Source organism: Poecilia reticulata, chromosome 3 (assembly GCF_904066995.2).
Source record: "Poecilia reticulata chromosome 3, P_reticulata-male-v2, whole genome shotgun sequence".
Classification (NCBI taxonomy): domain Eukaryota; kingdom Metazoa; phylum Chordata; class Actinopteri; order Cyprinodontiformes; family Poeciliidae; genus Poecilia; species Poecilia reticulata.
The window spans coordinates 12,476,551-12,487,603 of NC_088832.1; the positions used below are offsets into that span (position 1 = coordinate 12,476,551).

General features: G+C 38.8%; 1 protein-coding gene across 1 annotated transcript; it reads left to right on the forward strand.

Moving 5' to 3' along the window:
* The first annotated feature begins 2,087 nt into the window (after positions 1–2,087).
* Positions 2,088–9,779, forward strand: ildr1a (immunoglobulin-like domain containing receptor 1a). Its single transcript, XM_008404477.3, has 9 exons — positions 2,088–2,386; positions 3,013–3,183; positions 3,572–3,721; positions 4,070–4,189; positions 4,282–4,428; positions 4,576–4,698; positions 6,134–6,309; positions 8,160–8,762; positions 8,877–9,779. The coding sequence occupies exons 1-9, from the start codon at positions 2,320–2,322 to the stop codon at positions 8,913–8,915; spliced, it is 1,596 nt and encodes a 531-aa protein (XP_008402699.1). The 5' UTR covers positions 2,088–2,319; the 3' UTR covers positions 8,916–9,779.
* Positions 9,780–11,053: the final 1,274 nt, after the last annotated feature.

Here is an 11,053-nt window from a genome sequence, read left to right on the forward strand (position 1 = left end):
CTATTTACATTAAATGAACCAGTTTTTAAGAACGAAAGCTAGTAAAATATTAAAACAATTAGTAAAATACAAAAAAAAATGATATGCTGAATTATAATTTCAAACATTACCTGCATGGGGCACTATTATAGCTACATGTTGTATGCTCGTGATGCATTTTAGTGCAGGATAAAACATTCTGGTTATAACTTTAAAGCACCAGAGAAAGCAACTAAAACAGAGGTTAGAAAATGACGTTTGGTTCTAAGCCATAAACCTTAGATAAAATCACTACTTTTTAACTCTAATGGAATCCATCTGAATAAAGAAACGTATGAAACAAACTGGAATTTAAAGCACTTAAAAATAATAAAAGTAATAGCAAAACCTTAATGTGCAGACAAGTTATATTTAGTATGTAGTTTCATTAAAATGCCCAGCACAAAATGTAATAATCTGAGAGTGAATACATTGTTGTTGCTCTGAAGCCTCAGCAGATGGTCAGGATGAGTGCGAGCACAGGCAGGAAACCGCGAGTGGATCTTGGCAGATATTTCCTAGAAAAATAGTTTGAGGAGCTCCAGGTGCAGTGGGGGTGCAAGCAGAAGCAAAACAGGTGCTGGGAAATTTGAGGAGCACACGCGGTCCAGTTTACATGCAGATCAATTGAGATTCTTTGGGGAGATAATGTGTGTATATTTACAAGGCGATGGGTAAGTCTGATGAAGTAATAAGAGGGTGAATACTTTTGTGATTTCAAGTAAACAACCAGATCCCGATGCGTGTGAGCAAATGAGAGTAAAGTTTTTACTGACACCTACCGGTTTGAAATAAACATTACGCCTTCACAAAAAAAAAAAAACGCTACAAAATGATAACATGTGATTCATATATTCTAAGTTTATCTTTTTTTATTATTTTAAAAGTTTTTCATTTAAAACCCATTGGTTTTAAGTCTACTGTAAAATAGCTCAAGAAACAAACTAGAACCCAAAACTACCAGATGTCCCGTACTGTTTCTATCCAACAACGTTGCAAAACATTTTGTTCTGAAGACAGGGATGCACATGAGCTTCTGTAGATTTTCAAGAATTGCATCAATACTTTTATAAATGCTTAGCTATTCTACCTCGACAGATTAAAAGTACTGGGAGAAAGATAAAAACTTGAGTCAGGAAGAGCAGCGCTTCTTGTTTTTGTGCTGGAAGCTACATGACTGCAAGCATATTTATGAGACAGAGAAAATAACTTTCTAGGGTGTGGACTATGTAGCTTTGAAAAAAATGTGTAAGTGCTATAAAGACTTAATCCTGCATAGTGAGGGCAAGTCTCCTCCCCATTATATTTAAGGTAAAAAAAATAAAAAAACTTTAATGGCCTTATATTATCAAACAATTTTGCAAAGCAAGATGTGGCTTTCAAGTTCGTTGGCTAAGGATGTGTTGGGTTTGTTGGGTTGCCATCTGCAGTTCCAAACCTGTGGTAAGAGCAGAGAAGCGTATAGTCCTGTAGATTTGTTTTATATTATTATGACATAAATATAGCTAAGCAGTTATATTTGTCTCTCTTGTGTGTGGTAACAGTGTGAAGTCTATTTTTACAGCCATCTGATCACAGTTTAAATTAATTCCTGGTGGACTGATAATGAAATAAATACTTAAATAATATTATGAAATAATCTAGTTTTAAAGACAAAATCAAAATATTTAAGTTTTAATTTAAAAAATTTAACGCAGTATAATGTAGAATTCTATCAAATATAATAAAATATTTATCTGCTTGTTTCTAGTTTTATTAATTTAATGACATATTTTCACAGTTATTTCATAAGTAATGTCTTTATTGTAATTTGAGACTTTTTGTTCCCGTTGAGAATGATACATCCTGGTTTTACAAAATTATGTAGGTCAGTTTTTTTGTTTTTTTTTTCAGAACAATTAATGCATAGAGAAACCAGCTGATGTTATTTGTATTTGGAGATTCTTACATATCACATATTTATGTTTCTGTTTTTCCAAATGTGCATTTATTTTACTTTCTGTCTGTTGGTAAGGTGCGCGAGGGGGAATTCAGTTCACCCGCATACGTCACAGCCCCGGATGAGTTCACCTGTTTCGGGGTGTGGCCAGAGGCGAGCTCAGTATCAGCCTCAGCCGTAAGAGAAGGGGAGCTAAAAATTTAGAGATGAACAATGATTAGCTTGTTTTAGGTCGAGGTGGAAACATAGTCTTAGCTCTGCTTGTTTTTCAGAAAAATAGTTTTTAATATTTGTGGCCTGGTCGAAGTTTGAGTGAGCATTTCAGAGCCGGAGGGGTTTTTTTGTTTGTTTTTTTGGTGTGTATGGGTGTCTATTTCACCACCATGTGGAGAATACTTGTCGCAGTCTTCCTACTGTCTCTTCTGAAAGGTAAATAACACCCTTTTGCTTTCTATCTTCGTAGTTTATTAAACTTATGTTTATATAAATTGGTTGTTATTCATTCATTTCGAGTTGAGCCTTCTGAAGATAAGGTATCGGTCACGTGACGATGTTTAATAGATAAAAATGAAAGTATTCTTTTGAACAGCCTATTTGGTATCAATTCGACATTTACGCATTTTATTTGTATCTAAATACATTCGTTTGTTGTTACTGTTGACATGAATTTTCTATTAGGCCAGCTTATTGCTTCACTATTAAGGTCCAAAAAAATGGGGGGAGAAAAAATAAAAGTTTTTTATAAACAATATTTACAGGTCACTGCTTCCTGGTCCAGTTTAGTTTTAACCATTTAGTTTTAAGTCAAAAAAGTTTTCATTCCACCTTTTTGAATGATTTGTAGTTTCACAGAGAGTAATTTCCGGTGTTTGTGTCTGTGCTACCCGTCTTTCTGGTTTTGCCAGTCTGAAATGATCTCCTTGTTTGGAAGAGGCCCACGGAAACATTGCTCGACTCTTATCACTTCCAAAGAAAGGACAGCCTAAGTCCTCCAAATCAGCTTCACCTTTTACATTGGTTTGAATCTGCAACATCTTTAATCTGTTTCTCCGCAGAGTCCGCTTGTATACAAGTGACAGTATCTGAGACACAGCGCTCCACAGCTCTTTTCGGCTCAGTGACTCTCCGCTGTGATTACTCCACGTCTGCAAACCCCAATGAAGTTCTTGTCACCTGGAGATTCAAGTCCTTCTGCAAGGATCCTGTCCTGGAGTACTACTCCACAGGTAAAGTATATCTACTTCATGTCAGAGAAAACGGGTGGTGCAGGTGCATTTGGTGCAGGTGTTGATATTTCTTCAGTTCAATTGATCCTTCATAGAACTAGATTTAGGACAAGGAGAAAATTACAAGTCAACAAATTATGCTACAGAGCATGTATTCAGAGTGTCAAGTTGAATCTCATCCTAATCCGCATACATGGAGTTTAAATGATGGGAATAAATTGGTACTTGAGAATCATCTCTTTGTTTTCGAATAAATCTCATCTTCTAACATTTGAAACTTGAGTCTGAAATCTTAATATGGAAAACTTCAGGAACCCTTGGAGCACACACAATTGAATAAGTGACAAAGTTATGATTCAAGTCATGCCTCTGTTTTTGTTTTTAACAGCCTACCAGTCTGCGCTGCAGCTGGGACAAGACCCGGCGAACGACTGCCAAGACAGTCAGCGGACGGTTCGAGTCGTCATCCAGAAGAGAGGAACCAATCAGGCGACTCTGGGAACTGACTATCGGGAGCGAAAGATCTCGATGCAAAATAGTGAGTTTCTATAAGATGTTTAATTTTAGTTAGGAGATTGCTTTATCATACCACTCTTTTATTATGTGCCGAGTCTTAAAAATATATTTACTTAACTCAAACTATTGCGAGGTAATGGGCAGCATCTTTTGACTGAACTTTAAAAAAAAAAAGTCTATGTTTTGTAATTGATGTTTGAAAGCCAAACCAATAAAGTCTGCTATTTTCTTCATTGACATGTAATGTCATTCTTCATCCCATACTCATCAATACAACTAATGTGAAGAAAAAAAAACTTTATAGAAGGCAGTTTTATCTGGACAACCAAAATTTAATTTAACATTGATGTACATTTGTGTGTTTGCGCAGAGGCAGACCTGGTGATAAATGAGGTGATGTGGTGGGACAACGGGGTCTACTTCTGTGCTGTTGACGCTCCTGGAGACACCACTGGTGACTCGGACAAAGAAGTCAAGCTCATCGTCTACCGTAAGAAACAGAGAACGTGAACTTCTTAGCTGGGATGTTTCCTTCTGTAGCACAGTTCACCCAGACCCACTGTTTCTTCTTCTCTCTCCTAGATTGGCTAACGGTGCTGTTCATCATCATCGGGGCCCTCCTCCTGCTCTTACTCATCTGTATCTGCTGCTGCCAGTGCTGCCCACAGATTTGCTGCTGCTATGTCCGCTGCCCCTGTTGTCCACAGAAATGCTGCTGTCCTGAAAGAGGTAAAGATCAGTGATGTTGTAGCAATCAAATGATTTAATAAAAGCGTATCCCAAATAGTGTAGCAATTGCTACTTGGAATATGCCATTTGCTTCATTTTTTTTTTACAGTTCTGACTATTTTGAACATTACCTTTGTTACATTTCAGCTGTTATGCAGCATCGCATGATGAAGGAGGCTCAGAGGGCCATGAATCCGTGGATGAACGGACAGCCAATTTATGCGCCATTGAGTCATGCATCCTCACAGATGAACCCAGCCCTCTATCCAGGTACACAAAGAAATTATCTGCTTCTCGGCCCACTAAAACACTGATCCTAGTATTTGTTTTTTCCTACTTCTATAGCAAATGGGTGTCTTATTGTTATCCACACAATTTATAAACACAATTTTAAACAACTGCTGTGTTTTTAATGTTTGGAGTTCTGACCAGCATCTGTGTTCTGTGAACAAGCGGTGGACATTTATCGTATCGCCATTGTGAATTTTTTTTTCTTCTTTAAAGAAGAAAGTTTGTTATAATTCCTTTTCTGGGTTGCAATAATAGGAGTCTCTCTGCATCTAAAAAGTGAGTACTCTACAGTTTCTAAAATATAAGCTAAAGAGTGGCTAATCTAATTCCTTTTCTGGGTTAAAAGTGAGTACTCCACAGTTTCTAACAAAAACATAAATAAAGAGGAAAGGACACATTGGGGCAAATGGCAACATTCAGACAAAACAAAGACATGAGTGAAGGTGGTGACATCACTGGCCCGACTTCCAATGAGGGTGTTATCAAGGCATGATGGCCTTGGGAGCGCTCAGCTCCATTCTACATGGATAACAGGAGGGAAGGAGTGTTATGTTTACATATCTTCAAGGAGATTGGAAATATGCAGCCCTTCCAAGGCCACACGGGGAAAGCCAATTCAGATACAGAATGTCTTAGGTCGGGTAGATAATAAAATTTCGATCTTCCCTAAAGTCTCTCCGATACATCTCAGTTCCCAATCATCCAAATTAGTTTGGTAGTTCCACTGAGCTGAAAGTAGCAACTTCTCCAAGATCGATTCCATCCTGTTAGTGAGTTTTTGAGTCCTCAGCTGGGCTGAAAGTCTCAACAAGACTTGCATCCAACTTGCATCTCCGTCTACAACAACAGTCTGAGTGTTCGCTAGTTTGGCCAAGTCCATCACAAATTTGTTGATAAGACAGGAATCCACAAGCTCCAAACACCTGAAATCCTGTTATCATGAATAAATCCAGGGTGAATCCCGCCGGGTGTGTCCCCGCAGGAAAAAAGGGCTCTCCTGTGCCCAGTCTCCTCTTTGAGAAAATGTGATCAATTGCATTGAGAGATCGGTTGAGCAGGTTCATAAGTTGTAGATTTGGAAGATGTGCAAAGAAAGGCTCCAAAAAATATAGAAAAAGACGGGACAAAAACAGAGCAGGGAGGGAGCAGAGGAAAACGGCATCTGCCTTCACCAAGAGCAAGAGAGGAAAAGTTGAGGTAGTATGAGAGGTAGTATCTTAAGGTGGCTAAAAACTAAACTGAGAAATTTAAACTGTTGGTTGACTTTAGCCCATTTGGCCTTTGAGGCATTATTATTGATCTACTAAGCTTCGTTCAAAAACAGGTTTGACACTAAAACGTATCAGCTTTCTGATAGATGTGTGCTCTCCTTTAACTCTTTTGTGAACTTGTTTTGTTGTTTTTTCCTCTCTAGGATCTGTCTCTGGGAAGAGCATCCCTCTAAAGCCCATGCCCCTCCCTCACCCTCAAGCTTACAGCATGCCCCCTCCCAGTGTCCAAGGCAGCCATGTTTCTGCCAACACCAATCAGATGCTTGACTACCTGGAGAACCAGGTGCGAGGAATGGATGTCACAAGTCCTCTTCTACAGGTATATTCCCCATATTAATGTTTAACCTTGAATATTTAAATTACAACTTTACATAGGACCCTATGTGTCACTGTTCCTGTGGACTTTAATTCATTTTCTTTGCTTCTTTGTGCTTTTTATTTAGAAGCTAACTATGCATGCGTCATGATCAGTGATGGCATAGTTACTTTGAAAAAGTAACTATAATCGGATTACTGATTACTCCTTGAAAAAGTAACTTAGTGAGATTGCTGACTACTTGATTTGGAAAGTAACTAAGTTGCATTAAAAGTAACTTGTTTAGTTACTTTCAGCAGCTGCTAACAACAACGCCCCACCACCTGTGAAAATTACTTGGAGCTTTGCCAACACTTAATTGCAAGCTATTTTATAACATCCATAATGTGCCTCCACTTGTATGGCTGAACTGAAGGGGAGATTGTTTAATGGTTACAACAGTACAAAAAAAGTTTGTAATTTGTGTGTTCCACTATTGTCTGGAAAACTCTAAGCAGGCCCCCTCCCTGCCAAAGTCTCCAGGTTCTGCGTTACTGCCCTGCGTGTGTTGTCAGAGCGCAGCGCACAGCGCTCCTCCTGCCGCTCCACAACTCGGATATCCTTCTGCACAGATTTGTGACACTTATCTTAATATCAATTATTATAATGGCGTTTAGTTGCGCAACTTTACGGACATGTTCATTCACGGCTGATTTCACGTTTATTGCGCTGTTCATATTAGTCTCAATGTTTGCAGTTCTCTGGAGCGCAACACAAAGCTTGATGTAATTCACAGGTAATATATTAACTTGACATTAACACAGTCACAGTGGGACGGATCAATCGGGAAATGATGGCCAGGGATTGCCTGACTAAAACAACCTGGATGACAGACAAATTCTGGGATTTATTATGCGTCTCTGCTTCTTTCCAAGCCCAAATGAGTAACTTCACGTTCAAAAACGAGCCCCAAAAAGTGCAACACACGACTCATTAAATTTGCAGGTGACTTTAGAAACAAAACAAGACAAAGCCGTTTATAATAATCAGACTTGGCGACAGAAACTCAAAATAGTTTCTGTTTTTCCAGCAACGAAATGCGCATCTCTCTCCTCCCTCCATTGTTTACATTTCTGTCGCTGCTAACACTGAAACTGTGAGTCTTGGAAAATAGTAACGCAAAGTGATTTCATAAAGTAACTGTAGTCTGACTACTGGATTTGAAATAACGCGTTAGATTACTCATTACTGAAAAAGTGGTCTGACGTCAGCAACGCGTCATTTTATAATGCATTACTATCATCACTGGTCATAATATCATTATATTTCCCTTTAAAAACCTAAGTTTGGGTGCATCAATTGCTCCTTTGACCTTTTCAACGTGCTCTAAAGAAATCACCACCCACTTCCACATGTGCCTCAATTTTCACTTGTTAAATGTTCAATAACTTTTAACTCTAGATGTTAAAAGTCCATAGTTTTAACATCTATGGCCTCAGCCTTTCCTTGATGTTTTGGTTTGTGTATAATTTAAGAACCATGTTGTCCAGGTCCCTGGTAGGTTGAAGTAGAGCTCAAATCTGCTTTGAAGTGTTATATGGTAATCTTTCAGCTGCAGTCTTGTCTGTAAGGTTTTTTGTTTTGTTTTTTTTTCTCCACGTAAAAAGTAGGAGTTGGCTTTATTGTATACTGCAGGAATTATCCTGGCATGATTATCTGTAAGCTTTGCTACTGATTCAGAATGTAATTTTTATTTTTCCCCCCACTTTCTTGGATTAAAGATCTTGCTCACAGTTCACATAATTTAATGTTCTTGTGCATAACTGAATATATTTGTAAGGTGAAATAAACTGATATTTTTCTTTTCCTGACAGTCCGTGCCACCCTCCCGCATGCAGCAGATGCCTCCTCCTCCCCAGCACATGCCTATGAATGTCCCATTTTCCCCGGGGGCTCCCAGTATGATCTCTGCTCTTGATGATGGCCCAATGAACCGCCGCATGAATGCAGTTCCACCAAACAGGGATAAGTATTCAGGAAGACCCCCGGCACCCAAGACCCAACCTCCCAGCTCCAGCGAGAGCAGCCGCAGTGGCTTTGGCCGCTACGATGAGCGTGGGGCAGCAGGCGGGCGGCGTTACCCCTCTCCAACCAGATCTAGAGGAATTCCCCGGAGCTACAGTGAGGAATCCCTCGACGGGAGAGGTCACAATAGATCGAAACCGGGCATGGATCGCCCTCGCTCCCGTTCCAGGGATGATTTGTTTGATAGCAGGTCCAGAGGGGGCTACTCTCCTCCAGCAGCAAGACGCTCCAGGGGATCGTGGGGCTCTGATGATGACTCCAGCAGCAGGAGAGGAGCAGCAGGGAATAGAAGAGGGGGAGGAGGTGGAGGAGGACTCTGGGTTGACAAGCCTCCCAAGTACACAGAATTCGAGCCAGGACAGAAACCAGGACCACGGAGGAATGAGTACCCTGTAAGGCACTCATTGTTTAAGTAAACACAAAAATGATCAACATAGACATGATGAAATGTTTGGCCTGCCCGCATCACTTCTGAAGTGAATCTAAAGTCATTTTCTCCTTCACAGGACAAAATTTCCCGGACCGCCACCAGTGTTGTCATCTGAGCCGTCCAGCAGGGAAACCATTTCTGACCTCTCAGCAAACGTGCACAACTCATTGGCCTTTTCTGGCTGTGGGTAAACTCTTAAAAAGAATGACGCAACATTTTTTTAATTTAAATTTTTTTTATTTTTGCCTAATTAGATATAAAGAAGATTGAAATCTATTTGAAAGACTCAGTGAAACCTGTAAATTGTGAAATGCTGCGAGCTTCTAATGGTTTCCCTTGTTTAATATTCGGAGAAACACTCCCCTCTGCTGGTTTGTTTGTGTGCTTAAAAAACTCTGAGGTAGCATCAAAGTCACAGCTTAATGTCACGTCAACCTCAGGTTGGATGTTTGTTGTGCAGCAGCATACAGGCAATTCCTGGTAGTAATAAGATAATAAATGCTTTTGCGATTTCAATCAGGGCCAGTAAACTAACTATAGCTGTTACATTACACCTATTTGAATCCTTAATAATATGAAAAGACCCCTGTCCACTTTATGCTTAAATTTGTAAGTGTTGTAAATAAGTGTATTTTTTCACATCTGCTGTGCATCTTAAAGTGAGTGCAATGAATATAATTTTTTAAGGTTTTGAAGGAAGCTGTGCCACAAAAAGCAGTCGGGGTTATTTTGAACATGTTTGTAAATCTTTGTGCAGGCAATAAATTACATATTTGCATTTAGTTCTCACTTGGAAAAAAAAAATAAAACTGTGTGTAAATAAGTGATGATTTTGAGTGATGTAGGACACACTCCAAACTTTTTTTTTTTTTTTTATAGTTGCACATTGTGAACATATGGTTACCCTTGATTTCTTCTCTGTTGCTTAAAATCATGTATAGTTGGTTTGAATTTATTAATAAACTCTAACTTTTATGTAGCATTGTTCTCTCTCTTGAATCTTAACAGTTGAAGAAAAATATACCGTCCCTGTCATTGTGTTGTTCTTGATTGAAGGTAGGGGACGTATTCTATAGATGTTTCGAATCATTTGTGACAGACATTAGAAGTATCACATCACCCTCTCTAGAATAATAAAAAGATAAATAAAATACAAAATCTTAAGTAGAATTGTGACAAAAATAGTCTTGTTTTTGGCTTGAAACTATAGATCTGTCTTGTTTAAAATTGCATCACCCTGTTTGTGACTAAATCACCACAACGCTGTCTAAAACAGGCATGAATAAATATTCAGCTTCATGAAATCATCTTTAAATTCAGTTTGGAATAAACACTCCCTTAAAACATTTACTACTACTACATTTACTACAGGGTGTTTACAGGGTTTTTGTGTTTCCCTGTAAACACAAAAACCTCCCGCATATAAAATCAAATGGCATGATTGGTTCTAGTTTTTTGTTTTTTGTTTTTTATCAGCTAGTAAATTTCAACTTCACCCACCGAGATATATGAGAAAAGGGCTGCATAAAACGACACAAATGATAAAATGGGAACATTTAAAGACAGTTTTAACAATGTTTTCTAACTTATTCCTGCAATGTCACAGCACTCACGCAAAGAGGTAAATGTAGTGTGGATAAGATTAAGAATGTCTGAAGTGCAAATTAAATCCTATATTTTTTATATTCATTTATTTTTTGTACAGTTGTACAGTTACATCTTCCCTTTAACTAATTTCATGGATATGATGTCTCATATGTGTGTCTCAGTTTACAGATGGATTATTGTCCGTCTTATTTATTTTTCTGCCGCTACTTATCGTTTGCCATCTCTGTGGCTTCGTGGATGAGAGGAAAAACAGCTTTGACTTCAAGTGCGCCTGAGCTCCGTAAACCAGAGCAATATTGCGTTGATAAGTGTAAACCTGCGTGATAAACCTGATCTGTTGTTTGCGCTTTCCTTTGATCTCCAGCTCATAACTCTTATCTGTCAAAATGTGCCTGAACTGCGACTGTGCAGATGTAGCTTTCTGGAGTTGTGATGTGACTGAGCCTGTTCATTTTGCCCACTCATTTATATGAACACCTTTAAGCCTCTTCTTTTCTTTCTGTTCTTCCGTGTTGTTGTTGTGCCATTACAACATAAATACTGCTCATTGAGAAAGCCTATCTGAGCCTCCAAGTACTTTCCCTCAGGTATGCATATGTGTGAACTTTTGACTGATTCGTGTACAAAGGAAAGCCAGTTCTGCTT

Excerpts from the sequence above, each read along its gene's own strand:
- ildr1a (XM_008404477.3), top strand. The coding sequence starts at position 2,320 with ATGGGTGTCTATTTCACCACCATGTGGAGAATACTTGTCGCAGTCTTC. Across the intron at positions 2,387-3,012 it reads CCTACTGTCTCTTCTGAAAG|AGTCCGCTTGTATACAAGTG; the intron begins GTAAATAACACC and ends GTTTCTCCGCAG. Across the intron at positions 3,184-3,571 it reads CCTGGAGTACTACTCCACAG|CCTACCAGTCTGCGCTGCAG; the intron begins GTAAAGTATATC and ends TGTTTTTAACAG.